Source organism: Rattus rattus, chromosome 8 (assembly GCF_011064425.1).
Source record: "Rattus rattus isolate New Zealand chromosome 8, Rrattus_CSIRO_v1, whole genome shotgun sequence".
NCBI classification, from domain to species: domain Eukaryota; kingdom Metazoa; phylum Chordata; class Mammalia; order Rodentia; family Muridae; genus Rattus; species Rattus rattus.
The window spans coordinates 57169690-57191192 of NC_046161.1; the positions used below are offsets into that span (position 1 = coordinate 57169690).

At 41.2% G+C, this 21503-nt stretch overlaps 1 protein-coding gene across 1 annotated transcript in view; it reads right to left on the reverse strand.

Moving 5' to 3' along the window:
* Window positions 1–2041: 2041 nt before the first annotated feature.
* Pias1 (protein inhibitor of activated STAT 1) overlaps window positions 2042–21503 on the reverse strand; it is a 96865-nt gene continuing 77403 nt past the window's right edge. The window contains exons 9-14 of the mRNA XM_032911319.1: window positions 15671–15831; window positions 13274–13404; window positions 11738–11918; window positions 7266–7408; window positions 5145–5182; window positions 2042–2498 (exon numbers count right to left, since the gene is read on the reverse strand). Of these exons, the coding sequence (XP_032767210.1) occupies window positions 2205–2498; window positions 5145–5182; window positions 7266–7408; window positions 11738–11918; window positions 13274–13404; window positions 15671–15831 (948 nt within the window). The 3' untranslated portion in view covers window positions 2042–2204. The remainder of the gene's footprint in view (window positions 2499–5144; window positions 5183–7265; window positions 7409–11737; window positions 11919–13273; window positions 13405–15670; window positions 15832–21503) is intronic.

Below are 21503 nucleotides of genomic sequence, written 5' to 3' on the forward strand. Positions count from 1 at the left end.
ACCAAACCAAAACAACCAAACGAAACCAAGGACAAAGAACACTATTCATTCTATCTCAGTTAAAATAATAAAATGTTTCCTATTGCTATATTAGCAGAAACCCCTTAAAATTTTAGTGATTCCCACTCTAATCCCAATGCAACAAATTATGGTATCTGAAACGAGTCTAAATTAATACAGTAATGAGAACTGGGAGAACATGTACTCACAACACCAGATGAATTTAAAAACGTAACTATTTCTGGTTTGAACTGACAACAAATGTCTTGTTTTATTGCGAATTGTTTTGTGACTCTAACACAGCTGTTTGTGTGGAACACACATGCGTAGGGGAAGACAACGATGTTACTCACACACACTTGTTTATAAATACATATATACACACACACACATATACATATCAACACCAACTTTTTTCAAAAATTCAAGTTGACATTTTAGTAGCAGAGAGACACTATAAAACATATTATTTTTAGATGCCACACTGTCATATGAACCACTTGCTTTATCATACAACTGAAGACAAGCCATCTTGACTTCTCCCTGGATTAGTATCGGTCCTTCTGTACTGATGCAAGGCTTGAAAACAAGTTTACTATACACAAAGCTGGTCCTTCACCAACTCTGAGAACACGAAGGTGTAATATAAAAAGCCAGGACCTGGTGGTGGCATGCCCTGGCTCTCTGCAGTTAGGCCCGCACCCCCCATTGGCCATGCGTCATCTATTCTCCACTGTAAGAGCATGCTTTCTTCTCTGCTCAAGTATGAGAAGCACTTGTTCCTTCCTTTGACCCTTAATCATCTCGAAAACATTTTAATATATTTACATATTCTGCTATTGAGATTAGGTAAGACCAATCGATTCTTCAATTAAAAAAAAAAGGCTTCCTATGTCATGCTTGCCACTAAAAAGTGAAGGAAAAAAAGAATACAGCTAAGAATAAAAAGTATACTCAGAGCCTCAAAAACAAAATAACTAAGGTTATTTTTGAGTTTCAACTGTTTATCAAATAGATTTGCTATGAATCCACATGTGCTGAACTGTTAACTTTAGAGTAACTGACTTCTTTCCTTCCTTCCTTTTCTTTCGATGGAATGGAACGTCCTCTGCCAGCTGCAAATGGCACTCCACACCCCACGGGGCTACGAGGGTTCTTTCAGATCCCATTTCGGTATGAAGATCCTCAAGGAAAACTTGTTACCCTATGGCCAAAATGCAGGTGCTCACAGCCTTGGCTTACATATGGACCACTGGCAATTCAGATTTAGTCAACCAAAGTGTATTGTCATTCGAGGGCCTGCCCACAGATTGCTTATCCAGGCAGCTTTTACTCCAGCACTTCTGGGAAATACACTCGTAGAGGGTAGACAGCAGATCACAGGGGATCTGTGATGGAGAACATGCACCTGGGGAGAGTTGAGAAAGATGCTCACACAAGAGTTCAAGACCTCGGAAACATTTTGAAAGAAGTAGGAACTGATATTAAGCAAATGCAAACTGAGGAGGAGGGGACAGTGATGACAGAACAGTACACACAGGTGCACAGCACACATGAGAGCATGCGCACGCACACACGCGTGCACGCGCGCGCGCGCGCGCACACACACACACACACACACACACACACACACACACACACACACACACGAGCTCTGTTCTGAAAACAAAGGGGAAGCAGTGAGATAGACGAGTTTCATAACTTAAGGCTGGCAAAACCCACACACACACACAAACAGAATCCAAGTCTGTCACTTTTAAAAATGGAAATCAAAGCTATCCCAACCCCTTCCCCACAACAAAGCCAACGATTTAACCTCATACATGCAACTGTTTCCGTTATTGCAAGAAAGATAATGCCATTGAAGTAAAATAAAACCCAAACCATAGGACAAATGGTGAAAAGTCTTCAGAATCCAGAAAAAATGAACTGAAGGTTTGTGGGTGCTTGTTTTTTTCTTTTCTTTTTCTTTTTTTTTAACAAGTGTTTTATCAGACAGGCAGTCTTAGATTTATATACAAAAGTAAAACTGAAAATATAGTTTTGTTCTCTGTACATTTCTTTTAATTTTTTTTCCCTAAAAAAAAGGAAAAAAAAACCACGCTGTATACTTTTCTAAACAGGATAAGGTAAAACAGAGCATAGAGTTCTCTTCTGCCAAGTCATTTAATCTGGGATGGGGTGGGAGCAGCAGGGTGAGGGCGTCAGTCCAACGAGATAATGTCTGGTATGATGCCAAAGATGGATGCCGTGTCTGCGCTGCTCCTGCTGGCCACACCATGGCCATGGCTCTCTCTCAGACTGTTGGAAGACACAAGGCTGCTGTTGCTGCCACTACTGCTTCCATTGGTGGCTGGCAGAGAAGTGCTCCCTCCTGCACTTAGCTGATCGAGAAACATCTGCGAGGAGGTATACGGGAAAAATCGGGAGGAGTGCAGGAGGTCCTGGTCATCTGAGACCGCAGCTGCCGCTGCGGCAAGCAGGGAGGTGTTGTAATGCTAGGAGGGACCAGAGACAAAACACTCTGTTACAATCAGATGCACCTCTGTGTACTCTTCTCAGCAAAGCAAGGCCCAGGTTAGCATATCCCGAGTGTCTGGCTTCTCAAGTGACAACACACTCTGTAGTGAATGGCTGGTCACAACTACCGAGAGCAGAGAGCTCTGGCATGGTATCTGAAACTGGAATAACACTTCTGATTGTGTGTGCGCATGTGTATGTTTTAGTTTGTATTGCATGCAGTTCTTAACCCTCTATTTCTGAGATGTTCAGAAGCAGTAGAAAGGATAGATCCCACATTTCCAGTGGTAAGTTCAGCCTGAGAATTGTATCACAGATGCTCAGCTGCTCCCATGACCTGGCTGCAGCTCTGCTGGGCACAATGTTGGCACATATGAGCATCTCTGAGCTGGAAAGGGCAGGAAGAACTTGCTGTAAAAACCAAGCGATGTCCCGCCTGCATGGGGCACTCTCAGAGTCAGGTGTGTGGAGCTTGCACGTCTCTCTGAGTCAAGGACTGCTGCTGAGTGACTGCGAAGGAAGGCTGAGGACAGATCTGTGAGCTACTGTGGCTTTGCCAGCACTCTAGGCTTAGGCCATTCTACAGTTATTGAAAAATTAAATCCCAAAGCTAACTATCTTTAATTATCCTCAGTTCTATATCAACTTTACTTTGTTTTAAAACATTTATAACCTACTAATTAAGCACAATGAGCTCTAACACTTTCACATGTGTTATGTCTTTTGATCCTAACTGCTTCTGCTACTTTCTCTTGTTCCCTCTCTCTCTCTCTCGCTGATCTCCTTCCTTTTTCCAACAGTCTCTTCGAACGTTGTGTCCCAATGAGTTTATTCAGTGTTGCTTACAGAGCACAGTGGCTATACCACTGAAGAAAATGTCTCCATTAACCATTAACTACCTATGAATCTTTAGCTTCTGACTGCTTTATTCTTTATAATAACACTTAAAGCATGAATACACTATAAGGCTATGCAAAAATTCCTTTCTTCCTATCTATACCCTATGAGATATAGTTACATATTTTGCTAAAAAGACAAATTCATCACACGGACACCCCCCCTCCCCCCTCAGGTCTACAAAGGTCAGGCAGGAGTTAGAACCAGTCTATGAGGCACATCTTGTTTCCTGGAAGGTTTTCAGGACAGGGACAATGCCTGCTTCTGGATCCCTGACAAGCTACTAGGGCTCATCCTGAGCAGGTGTCATTCTTCAGAAACATGCTGTGGTGCTTTGCTTGGTTTGTGCCTTTCCTCTGAGATGCACTTGTGAACAGCATACCATAAACATGCCCTTTTCTGACGTTCATGTTCCCAAGCATCTGAGGGGGGCTGCTGATGTTTCTCAGTGTTCCTGTGGCGGTGTAGCTTGGACAAAGGTCCTACTTGGGCAGTGGGTCCCAAAGGCCACTAAATCTCTTTGATCACCTAGCATGGTGGCTCAGCAGATAGTAGCCCAGGTACTTGAGTTCAATGGGTGGATACACACAGAGGTGAGGAGGGCTGACTCCACACTGTCCTTCGACTTCCAAACACGTGCTATGTTACACCAAGCAACAGTGTGCATGCAATAGTAATAAAAATTAAAAATGTATATACAGGGCCATAGGAGGAGCTGAAGGAGGGAAAGAGATGGATGGAAATAATGGAAATAAAGTATTATGAAACTCTAAAAAAATCTCCTTGACTTATTTCTCTTGGTTGGGTCAGAGTCATGCTGTTGGAACAAGCCCATTGCACTGACACTGGCATGAAAGAGGACACACATGAGCACCATCACCAATGCACAACTTCAATCAGTGCTCCAGCTTGCTGGCATGAAACCCAGGAGGGCATTCTGGACAGTGGCTGGGTCACTGCTTTGACAGTGACAGCTACTGTTCCAAGAGGGAGGAGCTTCTGTGTTCATATCCTTAGCCACGTTTCTATGCTGAAGCAGGTCTTTCTCAATCTGTGGCTCTCTCACTGTTTCCAAGGAGACTTCTTGTACTTGGTCTTGCTTTTCGAGTCTGTAGTTCTGGTGCAATAGGACGGCCTGACTGGTGGATGACAATCCCTGATTGTTTCCTTCCATTTCCTTATCACTTCTAATTTTGCACCCAGGTCATTATACATGACCTTTTAGCAACTCATTTTTACATTTCGGACTGAGATGAATAAAGCAGCGTGAGCTAGAGTAAAGCATGGAGAAGGGGAAGCAGTCAGAGCTGCAATGGACACAATAGGAAGAAGACAGCGCACTGTCTAACTGAAAGTCAATAGATCTTTGCTATCAATACCCAGTACTCACAGACCGCACACAACGTGCCACTGGCAATGCACTAGCATCACAGGCTACAGCAGCTATGATGCCCTGGCATCAGGACACTTTCCTACATCAGTCACATGGCTCACCGCCCTGTGTCTTTATACAACAGTACTGAGAAACAAACAGGCAGTCACTGCCTTTATTCTTTACTGAAGGTGGGGTGTGATGAATGAGGCTTTTATTTAAATTCCTAAAGACAGAGCAACCCTGGGCACATGCACTCTATTTTCTAAGGAAATTTATTCTTTCTTCTGGCCATGTATTATACTTTTAGTTTAATATACAATTAAAGAAATAGATTATTTTCACATTAACATACCTGATTGTCTCCTGATAAGAAAGGAAAGAAATCTAATCCTGTAGAAAGAAAAAAAAAATAACCTCAGAGAAAAGAACAACAAAAAGGAAAAGCAAATCTTTCTAAATATTCAGCACTTAAGTCTTACATGCCACACACTCTGGATTCCTATTTAAACACAAGGAATGACAGACCATGGTGGTGCACACCTTTAATTCCTGCACTTGAAAGAGGCAGAGGGAGATAGATTTCTTAGTTAGAGGCTAGCCTGGTCTTCACAGCAACTTCCAGGCTTGTTAAGGTGCAAACAAAAGACTGTCTCAAACAACAAACAACAACAAAACCCTACCAAAACAAACAAACAAACAAAAACAAAGAACAAATCAAAAATCATGAGAAGTCAAACGTGAGGTTCTATGGCACTTCTACCTGTAGACTATGAAGGACAAAACCCAAGTTTTGGCAACTTTAAACTTAAAACCCAAGTTTTATACCTTGCTCTTACTTAATCTCCATAAGTAACCATTTATTTATTTGTTTGTTTGTTTATTTATTTGTTTGCCTGTCTGTTTGCTTAGATGGAATTTCATGTACAGCAGGCTGGCCATAAACTATGTTGACTTGGAACTTCTTAATCATGTCTTCGCCTCTTGAGTGCTGGGATTACAGGGACATACTACTTACCATGTTGAGTTTATCTGGTTCTGGGAATCAAACCCATCCTCTCAGGCACACCTGCAACCACTCCCTTTATATAACCTTTCCATTTAATTTACTCTGCCTCTTAGGGCCTTACATGACTTTTAGTTTGACTTTACAGGTAAAAATTTAAGAGCCACACAAATTGTAGCCACACAAGGAGAATTTAATTCTCCTTGGCAAAGTGTTCACTTCCCATCATCTAGTCCAGATTAAGACCCAAGGGTGTCTGTATGGCTAGGCATGGTGGCACATGCCTTTAACCTAACATTCAGGAGGAAGAGGAAGTTGTATCTGAGATATAGGAGACTGTCTTTAAAAATAAGTGTCTGGTGGTATCACAGAAAGCCTGACCCTAATTCCTGGCTGCAAGCAGACCTTTCCTAACTTATATAATGGTAACATTATCCAGCACTGACATAACAAAGAGAAACCAATGGCCTCATGCTGACGTCCAACTTTGAGCACACGAGCAATGCAATATGCTGGCAACCATTCCCATCCACAGCAGAAGAGAGGGCCTCCAGGATGTGTCGGCAGTGATGCATGTGTGCAAGTAGCTAAGGAGACCTGTCTAGAACTGCTGAGAGTGCCTGGTCTCCGGGAAGTTAAATGATTGGTCCATAAGCCACTAAGTTATAAAGATACATCTATAGCTGAAATTCTTTTTGAGACACAAATGAATGTACTGACATATCAAACTTAAAAAAAGACTATCTCAAAAAAAAAGAAAAAAAAAAAGAAAAAGAAAAAAAGGTTCAAAAGAAACAAATTTAAAAACTTCAAAAGTCTCAATTCGTCACTACTTGTAAAACAATAATATAGGGCCGACAAGATGTCTCAGTGGGTGAAGGTTCTTGTCACCAAAGTTAATGACCTGAGTTTGATTCCTAAAATCCACTGGTGGAAGGGAAATGAGGAAGGAAAAAATCTGCAGGCTGTCCTCAGATCTCCACATGTGTCATGGCACGCAGCACCACCACAATACAGTGCATGCCTAATATCCTAGCTCTTAGAAGGCAGAGGCAGGAGGATGACAGCTAGTTTGAGGCCAGTCTGGTCTACTATATGGGGAGTTCCAGGCCAAAACCAGGCTACCCAGCAAGTCCATCTCTTGTAATACAATATAGCCATACATAGTATCTGTTACATGCAGCCATAATCAAAGAACAAAAGCCAACATTCACTCCCATCAAACTGAAGGCCACGTATAGGAAGAATGCCAACAGCCTGTGGAATAGTGGGAAGCTCACAATGCCTCAGACCACGGCTCCAGTATTCCCAGAGCAGGGAGCGCTGGCTGCTGAGGAAGGTGCCACAAAGACCCAAAGCTATGTTCTCCCTATACTCACTTTGTCCCTATGCTCCGATGCCCAGACTGCAGCCACTCAGAGAGAAGACATTTCTCAGCCTGTGTGACACAGCAAAGGAGCAGGAACTCACCTTGTAAGTCATAAGGCATGGGCGTCATGTGGAAAGGGTGTCTGTAGTCCTGGATGAGGGAGGTGTTGATGTAGCTTGTATCTACAGCAGGAAGGCTTGGGGTGCGGGACACAGGCGATGCTTGATGAGGAAGACTTAAGATGCTGTGGGACAGAAATGTTCAGAAATTTTAAGTCACTTTAACGGTTTAGCAAATGCAATTGTATCCCACAATAAGTCCTACGTTTTATGATAAAAATTAAAAACAATAACACAAAATTCAAACAAACAAAGAATAAAGCAAATGGTAAGAACTAATTTAGGCTTGTGGTTGTGTTTGCAGACACTGTAAGGAGAACCCGAGAGATGCTATGGCATGACCATTCATACAGTCCATACAGTCCTCAGATCGCCATCCTCTACTCTGAGAATGCAGCAGCAATGCACACCATGTTGGACATGGCGGAAGTGCCTCCCAACAAAGGAAACGGTGTTCCTTTCTAAGTAGGTGCTGGATGGGGTAGGTAGTGAGAAGTCTAGGGATATTCTTTGTGCTGGGTTAAGTTTTTGTCAACTTGACACGTGGCACAGTCATCAGAGAGGAGGGACCTTAAGTAATAAAGGGCCTCAGTAGTTAGTACTGGGCAAGCCTGGAAAGTACTCTCTTAACTAGTGATTGATTTAAAAAAAGGCTGAGCAAGCCAGTCAGCAGCACTCCTCCATGGTCTCTGCATCAGCTCCTGTTTCCAGTTCCTAGCCTGGTTGAGTGTCTGTTCCAAATTCCTTCAATGATCAACAGTGCTGCGGAAGTGGAGCCAACAAGTCCTCTCCCTGCCAACTTGCTCTTTTGTCATGGTGTTTCATCACAACAATAGAAACCCTGACTAAGATACCTTGGTAAGGAAAATACAAATAGAGAAAACAACTAGGGTAATGAGCATTGAGAAGAAAGCTGACTTACGAGCTTGCTGAGTGAACTCTGGGCAGTGACTTGCACCCACTGTCTAGCTTAGCTATCAGTATAGTTGAATAATAGGGCTGTTGAAGACAATCAAAGTCAGACAAGGCACCAAAGTGTTCCAAAGGATAAAGGAGGGAGAGAGGTATTAAGAAAGGGAGCTCCAGAAAAGCACCGACAGGCTTTATCAGCCAGATGCCAAATCTGTCTCCTTCCTTCCCTTAAGGAAAAAAGACAGCCAGGCTGTGGGTGGCACAAGCTTTAATTCTAGCACTTGGGGGGCAGGGGCAGGGGCAGGGGCAGGGGGGGCAGGGGCAGGGGCAGGGCAGGGGGCAGGGGCAGGGGCAGGGGCAGGGCAGGGGGGGCAGGGGCAGAGGCAGAGGCAGAGGCAGGTGGACCTCTGAGTTTGAGGCCAGCATGGTCTACAGAGTTCTAGGATAGCCAGGGCTACACAGAGAAACCCTGTCTCAAAATGACAAAATCAAACCAAACCAAACCCAAAGAAAAAATGACTTTGAAAGAGTTATGACAACCCTAGGAAGGTTTATGCACCAGTCTACACGACCCCAACCACATAAGGCTAACAGGCACAGAGGAAAACAACGTAACGAGAAAGGGAGGAATAGAGGCATCTTCACTCCGAATGTGCAGTGTGTGTGTGTGCACTAGTGTAGTACGTGAGGGTTACAGGACAGACACAGAGGGCTGAGGACAGCCCCGTGTCTGTCCCTGCCTATCCCTAGACTGCTCATGGATATGCTGGGCCAGACGGCTTATGACTTTCAGGGCTTCTCCTGTGTCCTGCCTTCCTGACTTAGACATGCACAGTACTCTACTGGCTTTACATGGAATCTGGAGAGTCAGCATGCTTTCTTTCATAGCTAGTACTTTATCTAACGAGCCACAACCCGAGATCTATCTTTCATTTCCAACACTCCGTGTCATGTACTTGCAGGTGGGGGTACAAATTCAATCGTACAGAGCACTTCAAACAACACCAAGGTTAACTCTCCAGGAACAGAGTCTTAATTATGAGCATGCACTGTACTTTTCTGAATGGGATACTAAGCATAAGACACTCTTGGGTGCTGCACAGAGGGGTTTCAATCAATGTATATGTAAACCTCTTACACCTATAGAAAATGCCATGTTCCTTAGCTGTGTCCTTTCCATGCTTAAGAGATTGTAACAGGGGAAAGCAGTTGACTGCCAGCCTTCACAGACACCTCGGTCTAGCACACAGCGTGGAACTTTGGGGTGACTGGAACACTCAGCAAGGTGCTCCAGTGCCTGATGTCTCCAGTTGTGGGTGCCGCCTGTCTTTCTATCCATGAGTGCTCTCAAGTGTATTTCCTTATCACAATGCACAGCAGCAAACGATCTGCCAGGCTTAGTGTCACAGCTACTGGCTGGTTGCTACTGTGAACACTCACAGTGCTGTGGACACAGCCAATCTTTTAAAAATGCTTGAGACATCCAGGTTTTATCAATATTTCCACAGAGAAGCCTCTGGCATTTGCAGAGCTGTATTTAGGCTCAATTCATCATTGGCAAATTCAGGGAAGTAGTTAATGCAACTAATATAATTTTCCAAACATAATAAACAGAGCTATTTTGGGAAGAACTATAATAAATATTCAAAGAAAAAAATATTAGCTTTCTAAAGACTCCAAAGTTCTACTGATGAAAAAAATATACTCAGAGATAGTAAAAACACTGCAGAGTTCAATATGACTATTTTGACAGCCATACAATTAACTCCAGAGTATTTATATACTTGTTTTTAGAAATCATCATTTTTGGGTTGGGGATTTAGCTCAGTGGTAGAGCGCTTGCCTAGCAAGTGCAAGGCCCTGGGTTTGGTCCCCAGCTCTGAAAAAAAAAAAAAGAAGAAATCTTCATTTTTTTCAAAAGAATCTTTCTTAATTTTGCAATTATGGTACAAAAATATAACAATACAGTTCTACTGATTTCTGTAGGAGGCTGCTTCTAAGTTCTCCTGCAGATCCAAGGTCACCTTTTGTCCCTCATATGCCATAGGATTTATGTGTCACCTAAGCATTCCATCTGGGTCTCTAGGTTCTTCAGAATACTACATTGAAATTATCATCGTCGTCATCACTACTACTATGACTACTATTATTATTGGACAGGATGTCATCTAGTTCAGGTTAGCCCTAAACAGCCTTTTGAGTGATGGGTTTATTATAAACATGTGCTACAAACCCCAGCTCCAAGTTACAACAGGATGGGAAGTTCTTGGGAAATATAGAAAAATCTTCAAACAGGGCTACTTCAGGAAAACCCAAGTCATTGCAGTTCGTTCCTGCACCTCACACGTGTGCAGCCAACTTCACCAACCTGGTGCGCTCAGCTGTCCACTGTAAGTGCTCCATTTGAATGAACCTTACAGCAAATAGATTCTAGATTTTAGCCAGTGTTCTAAAACCTACAAGCAGGCAAAAATGAAGTCCAATCCTTTGTGGGTTTCTGACCCAGGCAGAACTGTGGACAGCATTCCAATGGACCTCCTCACATTCAGAGAAGATCAGTCTTGCCCAGTTTCCCAAGAGCTAAGATAGATATGTTCTGTTCTGTCCAAGTCTGGGTTGGTCATGAAGGTCAACAGAATGACAGAGCAGTCTGAGTTCACAGGAAGAGACGTATTATCTACACCGAACAAGTCCACTGGCTCAACTGCTCAAGTGGCACACACACTAACAAGATGGCTACTACTGGGCTAAAACTGGACAAAGACTGTAAAAAGATCCTGAAAGGAAAGCCACACCCCAAATATGAGGAAAGGACATAGGGAAAGAACATTTTTCTTTCTCTTTCTTCCTTCTTTAAATTCTTTTTGAGATAGGGTTTCATTATATTTATCAGGTTGTTCTGGAACTCATAGAGATCCATCTGCCCTCCCCAAGCGCTGGGATTAAAGTGTATCCCACCACACCTGGTCCAATAGTAATTTTATTTACAATATTAATCAAACATTGGTTAAATGAGGGCTGGTGAGATTGCTCAGCGGTAAAGGCACTTGCTATTAAGTCTGGCAGTCTGAGTTTGCTCCTGGGACCCCCATGGTAGAAGGGAGAGAATCAATTCTGAAGGCTGTTTTCTAATACCCACACATACAAATAAAACAAACAAGTCTTAATTAATAAAAGAAACTGGTTAAATGCAAAAAAAAAAAAAAAAATTCTTGGTGATCCTCATGTGCACCCTTGGAAGCCAGATGGTGTCATCAGATCAACTTCAGGCAGTTGTGAGTCACCACGTGGGTGCTGGGAACTAAGCTTAGAACACCAAGTACTCTCAACTGCCGCACCATCTCTGCAGGCCCAGAAACACCCCGATATGTGAAACCTGTACCAATCCATGGAGAACATACTCTACTTCCTCAAAAATGCTACATCCCAGGGACAGGCCATCTACGTTGTGTACTCAAACACAGTGGTTTATCTGGCAGCCTTTACTGTACTTTGTATATGAATCTTCATGGGTGTTTCAGAGAGGTCCTAGCAGCACTCACCCTTTATTACTTAGTGGTGACGTAGGAGACAGGGAAGGACAGGTCCTCTTGGCAGGGGGTTCTTCCTCCTCTTCATCTGATGAACTATCAATGGTTAGGTCAATCACCTCCACTTTCTTGTTTTTATTTGAAGACTGGTTGTGGGAAGCCACCTGATGCTCCAATGTGGAGCTCAAGCATCCTGTTTGGGAATGATTAAAACACAAGACCTATGTGAATTCTCCTCTTCTCTCAGTGTCCCTGCAGATGAGCACATCACTTTAGCAAAGCAACGCCATGGTAGCAGAATGAAGAAGTAAGGTAGTTCTGCTTTACTAAGTTTAAAACTGGGGCTTTTTTTACCTATTGTTAATGAATTATTTTGAAAAATCACTTTAATTAGAAAAATCAAAATGCATCTTAAAGCCTTTATTAATTCCAGAACTCTTGAGGCAGAGGCAAAAGATCTCTCTCTATGAGTTCAAGACTAGCCTGGTCTACATAGTGAGTTCCAGGACAGCTAGGACTACATTCATAGAGAGATCTTGTCATCATCCCCCACACCCCCCCAAAAAGAAGAAAGAATCTTTTTTTTTTTTTTTTCCTTTTTTTCGGAGCTGGGGACCGAACCCAGGGCCGAGCGCTTGCTAGGCAAGCGCTCTACCACTGAGCTAAATCCCCAACCCAAGAATCTTTTATATCTACTTTAGAATAAAAGTAGTTTTAGAACAGGATTGTGTGTTACATATGTTTATCTATACAGCATCTAAAATACCTAGAAAATACTAGTCTTCTCCTAACGAAACACCAAAAGTCAAATCTATCCACACATATATGTAAATATTTAAATAAAAAAGCAGCTGAGTGTGGTGCTGCATACCCTTGGTCTTAGCATTCAGGAGCCAGAGGCAAGTGAATCCAAAAACTGAGACTTCAAAGTCTAAAACAGGGCTGGAGAGATGGCTCAGAGGCTAAGAGCACTGACTGCTCTTCCAGAGGTCCTGAGTTCAATTCCCAGCAACTACATGGTGGCTCACAACCATCTGTAATGGGATCTGATGCCCTCTTCTGGTGTGTCTAACAGCTACATTGTACTCATATACATAAAATAAATAGATCTTAAAAAGTCTAAAACAAAACTAAAAAAAAAGGGAAAAAAAAAGAGGAAGGAAAAAAGCACTGTCCACTACTTTGAATCAAAAGTATTCAAACTTTTAAAAAGGTAGGTGTTTCCAAATGATGACTTTAAAAGTGACTTTTGACTGCTTTGAAATCTAGTACCGGGGTTGGGGATTTAGCTCAGCGGTAGAGCGCTTACCTAGCAAGCGCAAGGCCCTGGGTTCAGTCCCCAGCTCCGAAAAAAAGAAAAAAAAAAAAAAATCTAGTACCATAAAAATCTTAAGGCTGGCAAAAAAGTTAACTTAAAAGGAGTCCTGCTATTTGTGGACATTTATTGAGCTATCCAAACTGCTCAGTCATTTCAACAGCCTGCATCGCAACATTAGAAATCATGGTGCTGCATAGCAGCAACCACATGGGCCACGGGAAGCCACTCACCATCGACCCCATTGTAGGAGGCAGTGACTTCTTGCACTTCCTTTTTTGACCTCATCGGAGCCCACGAGCCATCCTCCTTAAACTGTATCTCGTCACAGTCTGTACAGTACTTTAGGATTTCCATAAACAACCTAGATGAACAATAGACCATGTTGAACCATAGGAACACTTGGATCTTGGGTGTTTTATGAGGAGTAAACGGAAGGAAGGGAAGTAGAGCAGACAAACTCCGTCGTTCTCGCCATGTGTGCTATGGGAAACAATCACACCAAGTAGGGAACGTGTATATAAAGAGGCCATGTAACTTGGGGAGAGAAATGACAAGTTAAAGTATTTCTTTAGTTTGTGTTATATGGGTGGGCAGGTGCCACAGTGCATGTGTGGGGGTCTAAAGATAACTTGCAGGACTTGGGTCTCTACTTCCTCTACCCATGGGTTCTGAGTATTAAACTCAGGCTGTCTGTCAGGCTTGGCGGCAAGCACTTACCTCATTCAAGAGTTTTAAAGATACAGAAAAATGTTTACAAAAACTGAGATGGTTAAGGAAAAACATATCTCAAAACAAGATTCTGTGTGTGAATTAAAGCACACACTAATTATCTCTAGGTGATGATTTTATATATATTCAGTTTTTTCTTTATACTTTACGTTCTATACTTGCAAATTGCTTATAAGATCTTTTTTTTTTTTTTTTTTTTTTTTTTTGAGCTAGGCAAGCGCTCTACCACTGAGCTAAATCCCCCAACCCATAAGATCTTATTTGATAAACTGAAGGGATATATATATAAAAATGTCCAACCAACAGTTAAATCCAAACAAAATACATTGGTACTAAGGGAATATTTATAGGGAATGCAAGAAATAATTCACTGTGGCCAAATTAGTCATAATATTAAATGAAACCAAAGACTAAAAGTTATTAATAGCATATAATCAGAATTTATGTAATAACTAAACCAGAAGTTTTATTAAAAATGCCTTTTAATTCCTGTTCTGTTTTGAGAAAGTGAGAGAAATCTGTATTATAAGAAAAGGAAGAACTAAGATATATACTATACAGAGCTGATAAAATATTACTATTAATCTAAATTTACAAGTCAGTTATCATTTCATTTCTGAAAAATCCATCAGAAAACACTATGACTCATATTCTCCTGAGCCTCAATACTTTTAAAGCTTGGGTTGCAAGTTTATTGATAAATACATTCAATCTCTTGTATTATTGCCTTCAAGGCTCTTATGTTTTCTCATATACTATAAATAAACTGTCTTGTTTGAGTGTTTTGCTGAACAATACTAGAAATATTAGCGAGGCATTCTTCCCTTTTCACAATGCATTTTCTTGTTTCTTGTTCAGTGGCAAAAAGGCAAACAGAAACCTAAGGGGAATGGCAGACTCATGGCCAAGTATCAATAGGTCAAAACCAACAGACAAATGGCTAACAAGAGAACCACTGCTCACTGTGACACAGCGGTGAGGACACAGAGAGAACACAGAAGGGAAAAAACAAGGACAGAAACAGAAGCAGCAGAACAGGGAGCGGCTATTAGCTGGCTGTCCTTTGCCAGGAGCCCTGACAGTGAAAGCAGGGCTTGGTAGACAGAACAGAAGCCAGATTTTCTACGAAAAAGCCCAACTTTTATAAGAAACTGTATTATTTACAAATTGTTTAAATTATGTGTGTGTGTTGGGGGGGGGCATGTGCACATGGAGTGTGGAAAAGGGCATCAGATACACTGGAGCTGGGAACTGAACCTGGGTGACCTATAAAAGTAGTATAGCTCTTAACTGCTAAACCATTTGTTTAGCACCAAAAGCTATCTATTGATTGATTGATTGATTGATTGATTGGGTGAGTTTGAATTAGCCAGAATCTCAAAATTTGATCATGCATTCTGTTAATGCACTTTGTAGGTCTTAGATGTACTCAATACACAACACACACACACACACACACACACACACACACACACACACACACACACACACACTCACTCTCTTTCACAACAAGCAGAATACACACACCCACAAGTAAAATCAATGTTAAAAAATATTCTAAAGAGGAAGGACACCAAGATGGCAAAAAGGTTCCTGCCGCCAAGCCTAACAGCCAAGTTCGATTCTCAAAACGAACCTGGTAGAAGGAAAGAACCGACTCCCCAATACTGTCTTTTACCTCCCATGGTCACAATGTGCTGTCCTAATTGTTTTTTAAAAACCCTAGAAGATGAAAAGTATCTACAATACTAGTTACTCACTTTAATTACTGACTTCTAGAATAATGAAAATTTTATAGACAAACACCTTTGAAAAATTACCTCTCCATTTTATCTCAAAGCTGGGGGAAGCAAACGTGACCAGCAGAAGGACAAAGAGAGAAATGCAGGCATACGTACCCATCAATAATGAGGTGTTCATATGGGGCCTTCTTATCACACACGGGACAAACCCATGTTGGCTTTTTCTCATTCATTTGAATATAAAGAGTTGCATCAAAACACTGGAGGTGGGAACAGGTAAGTGCCCGACATGGAATTGTCAGTCGCATTTTCCCAAGCTTTAAGAAAGGGAAACGGTCAATATTAGTAGGTGTTGTTGAAAACTTAAGCTGTAATAATGACTTCCCAAATACAACATGCATGTATTATGATTTAAACTGTGTTGTGTCCACAATCCTTGTAGCTAAGGCTCAGTTAATATGGAAGAGGAGGCAGACAACGTGTAAGGCCTGAGAAGCATGACATTTGCCTAGACTAGTTCCTAGAAACAGCAGGGATGCTTTGGATACTGCAACAGCACTGCTGTCTAAGAAGACCTGCATGAGGATAATACCAACAGACATGCCATAGGGCAATCCTGCACAGGGGCCACTCCTACACAAAGAACTAGAGAGACAATGGAAGGATGCTGAGTTAGAAGAAACAGTCTTCCCCATGGATGATCCTCCTAATTGCTCTGAAATTATATACATACAAGTAACAGTTTATCACATGGACTGAGCAGGTTGTATTTATATATATAGGCATGTGTGTATGTGTGTGTGCGTGTGTGTGTGTGTGTGTAAAAACAAAGAAAAGAGGCTGTGATTTTGAGACTGAGCAAGGGAGAAGGTACTTCAGAGGGATTTTCTACGAAAAGGAGAATGGGAAAATGTTATTACTTACACTTTAGTTTTTAAAAAGTAAAAATTTTAAAATTAAAAACATGCTCTATGTGTACGTGTTTCACTAGTATGGAAGAAAATAAAACTTTTTTTTTTTCGGGGGTCGGGGGGAACCTACCTGAAGGATTAAAATACTACAGCATCTGTTTGGATATCAAACACAGTGACTATGAATAGTCTGCCGTACGAGCCATCTACTACCACCTACAGACTGTGGTGAGTTTCTTGTTGGAAATGTCTCAATCCCTTTGAATGTTGCTCTCATATTGTGTGTGTGTGTACATGCGTGTTGAACCTGGGGCCTCATGATTGCTAGCCAAGCACTTCACCACTGAGCTGTATTTGTAGCTCTCTCTCTCACTCCCGCTCTCACTCTTTTAAATCAGTCTTTGACCTGAAAAAAGTTAAGAACCATCTACTTAGAGATTTTTAAAAAAGACGACATGGAGATCAGCATGGACACTAACACCATTTCTGAATGAATACTCAGTTCACAGGATGAAGCCCAAATCACCCATTTCTTCCATGATATGAGGCATAATGGCTAGGCAGCTCTGAAGAGGAGACAGATGTGCACTCTGAATCTCTCTCCTCACTGGGTATCATCACTCAGTCAATAGCCCCAGCTCTCAGACACCGCTAGTACATTGGGGACATTTTTCTTGCCCAATAATTGTGAACTGAGCTGATACAAACTGACTATTCAGAGTCTTCTTTAATCCTACACTGCTTGCTTGGGCCCAAAGTAAAAATATTGCTGGGACCTGCACAAGGAGTAAAGTATCATGATCTCCATCACCATTACAGGATTTCCAAAGTCCATAACGGCCCCAGAGCATGTAAGCTACTCACTCTCTATAATGATATTGGTAAGTTCATGGATAAGGACTTTCCATATGTTTGTGAGTTAAAAGAGTAAAGGGTTCGTGGCTTACAAAATTTCAGGGAAATGTGTAATTTCCTTGTCTACCAAGGAAACCAACTGTCATGGGGCCTTAAATTATTGTTCTGAGTCCAATGATTTACTGTGCTTCTGGGAAGACACTTAACCTTTCTGGGCCTCCTTTTCTACATAGAAAGTAGTACCATTTCCTTTCCACTTCCACTGGATGCAGTGATAAAGAATTTAAAAAAAAACTCTGAACATGCTAACCATCTAAGACAGGAGGAACAACAATTTATCATGTCCAAAGCATGGAGAGGAGAGAGCAGGGGTAAAGTGAGAGTGCCTGTCTCTGTGTGCAGCTCTACCCTTGAACAAGATTAGACTGTTTTATTTCTTTGTGAATCTCCTACTGGAAACAGGTCAGACTCATGCCCTTGTCTCCAGGTTAGGAAAAGTACCTGCTATCCTGTAAGATGATAGTCTTGTGTACTGACAGACTGTCAACTGTGTATGCTAGCAGTCCTAGGAGAAACTTTTTCTGTCTTAAAGATGTGAAGACACTGGAGAGTGTAGGAATAAAGGCATGTGAAAGGAAAGCCTTTAAGAACTACCTCTTTCAAAGTATAAATAAAGTCTGTGGCCTATTGCTTGGATTCTGACGCCCTCCTTCTTCCTGTCTGTGTGAAGCATCAAGGGAGCCCCACAGCTCTATAGCTGGGAGCGTATGTGCTGGCACGGAGCTCCCATCGGACGCTCAACCTGTGCTTTCTTCATGGAATATTAAGCAACCAGTAGAACTTTGCATTTCACAGTTAAGGTCTAATTTGAGATATAAAAACTGCGTTTGGGGCTGAGATGCAGTCACAAGAACATTTGCCTTCTGTGCAAGAAGCCCTGAGTCCCAGCACTGACTCACAGAGCTGGTTCTAGAGTCCTATCACTCGGACAGGCAAGCTGTTCAAAACCATTCTCAGTCTCAATAGTGACTCTGAGACCAGGCTGGGCAATATGGCCCCATCAACTAGACCATACCTTAGAAACTATTGATAGATTAATAAATGCCTTAGCTAATGGCAAACAAGCAGTGGATCTTCTGTTGCCAGAACTAATTTGCTTTTTGGCCTTTTTCCCATATGCTTATGGAAATCTAATAAGAACAGAACACAAGTTCAGTAAAGAGTGTCATGAAGCTGTTCAGTTAGCCCTTTATGCACAGAGGCAAGAAAACGATCCCATGTCTTTGTGTTGAGCGTCACTGACAAGGTGACCTACGGTCTGAAAGCAAACTGACAGGTAGACAGTATAAGAATGACAGTTATAAGTGGCATAAGAAACCAGAAGTTCATGTTCAAATATATGGCCTTTTAGTAGCTATAACACAAACATCATCTAAAGATCATACAATAACATCCAAGTAAAGACTCCTCCTGTCTCTCATCTTAAAATCAATCACTAGATTTAGGTGTCTACCAGACAGGCATTTACTGTTTCTAACATAGTATCAGAAGGGGCAAGCTCTAAGCAGTTTAGTCTTTTGATTACAAAGTTAGGTTCTCTTCCCTTTGAAGGATAAGATGGGTGTCTGCACTATCAACAGATGAACATAAACAAGCTCCCATGTTTTCTAGTGAGCCTGACTTTACTCAGCCATGCTACAGCACATGATGCTGCATAAGGAAAAAAACTAGCCCTAAGCCGGCTTACACCAGCAGGAGCCTACAATGTCATGGCAACCCGTACTTCTTCGTATAATAAGAAAGTCTGATTGATACTTAAAAAAAAAAAAAATCTCGTTAGGTTTTTCATAATAATAAGTACTCATAAAATAAATTTCTAGTTTATTTTCTCTCTATCAATTCTAAATTATCTATGTTAGGGTTTACAGGTCTGTGGAACAGCTCACATCTGACTTCTCAACATTTCTGTCTCTGTTCTTAATAAATTAGAACCGACAAACCTCAAAGAGAAAAAGCATTTTAATTATTTTTGTTGCCTTTAGGTAAATGGCACACAAATAACGGAAACTCATTTATTCTGAGCTCTGCATATTACAAAAGGGAAATAGAAATGCACAGTCAGACAGCATATTTACATATTTCAAAGAACAAATCTCTTTTTATGATTCCATAAATTTGATATATAGATGAGTTATCACAACTGTATTTTATTTTTGAGCAAAAACGTACCTAAAAATATATGGCCTTGCTATTCTGCAATAACTGTAGGGGGAATTATCCCTTTAGCCAAATAGAAAATCATGACATATTGTAATTATATATTACATATAGTAGCTTTTTATGATCTGAATTTTGAAAGCAGATGCTAGTTTACAATGAACTGCTGAGACTGTTGAACTAATGAGAGAGGAGCACAGGGGACATCAAATTAGAAGCTGGCTGAGTAAATCAAGAAGTTTAAGAAGCAAAATGTGATCCATATTTCCCCTAACAGGAAAAGCACCTGAACCACAGAATGAAGAGCACCTTCCATGAATAAGATTGCTGTCATATAGTGGGCTGCTTCTTCATATGAACACATCTCGTGTGACTGCTCAATGTTCTAAATATTACATGTCAGTGCAGCTGTAAACACTTTTAAGATGGGAACACAGAGGATCAGACTCCTCTAGTGATTTAAGTAGGAAATGAAGCTTCTGTGGTCTTTTAAATTTATCCTCTCAACTGGGGTTTTACAATGAAATGAAGCAGCAAGAAACCCTGAAAAGGGGAGTAGGTTAAGTGAGGATTTGGAGAAAAAGAATGATATGTTATTTTAAATTATTTTATTTAAAGGTTTTTCCCTCACTTTCTACCATCCTGATCTTGAGCCAATTTTATGATTCTTTAACATTTATCTGGTTATTAAAGAATGTTTAATAATAGTAATAATACTTTTCTTAAGGAAGACAGGCTACAAGGAGGCCTCAAAAGGAAAGCTGTTCACAGAAAAGTCATGCACAGCCATGGCAAAGCCACTGTGCTTCTTCTATGGCCATAATGGTGTATAAAAAAAAGGAAGGGATCCCAGCTTAGGAAACATGTAAAAGACAGAACTACAAATTAATCATACACCGATGACTTTATATTTGAGTTAAGGCTTAGTAAGCAATACTAGGCTAAGATGAAGGACAATAATACCTACATATTTTACAAAACTTGCTATTTCTTAAAAGAACATGAAACTACCAGCAGAATCTCAATGCTGAAAGCTTTCAATGACACCACCTTCCTGAACAATCCAGGCAAATCAAGAGGCAAGTGTGCCTTCGTTCTACATACATTTGAATATGGTTAATTTGATTAGCTAAAATGTCAGCAGCTTGTTACTATCTTCACCTCCTTCCATATGAAGCAATGTTCAACTGTGATTCCTAATCTTGGTGCGCCCACCAACAAATTAGGTATGAAATGAGTTCAACATAATTTTTTTGCTTATAGTTTTAATCATTTGGTCAAATCTAATGACTTTATAATTATTTCATTCAAATGACTGTTCCTTCCCTTTCTGGCTTATAAGTATTAAGTTAATTCTATAGGTATAAGGAATTCAGTCAGGTAGAACAGAATTTCCTTTCTCCTCCTCCTCTTTTTACATTAAGACAGGGTGTTGCTATGGTAACTTAGCTGGCCTTGAACTTATGGTAATCCATCTGCTTCAGCCCTATCCCCACAAGTGTTAGAATTATAGTCATGGGTCTCCAGGACCGGTGCTGCAGTGTGTGCAGTGTGGTGTGTGTGTGTGTGTGTGTGTGTGTGTGTGTGTGTGTGTGTGTGTGTGTGTGTGTGTTACTAGCAATAGCATCATTTTTTGTTTTGTGTTTGTTGTTGTTTTTAATTTTCGTGAAGACAAAGTCATCTTGGGACTTGACTTGTAAACCAGGTTAGTCTTGAACTCAGATTCATTTGTCTCTGCCCACAAATGCTACGATTAAAGGTATGTGCCATGCCCAGCTGGTACAGGTTTTAAATGGTGGCTTCTTATAGCTACTGCTGACAAAATGGTTAAATTTCGATGTGGGTGACTATTCAATTTCTATCCAGAAAAGTCCTGTTTGAATTAGTGGAGTATGGAAACACCACAGCACTCCCTACTCTGTTCTTTTAAGTGGAACCTGAGAGACAGTTGTTTACTGAAGGCCGCATTTAGATAATGTATTTAGTGTACACTATGCATAAGGCAC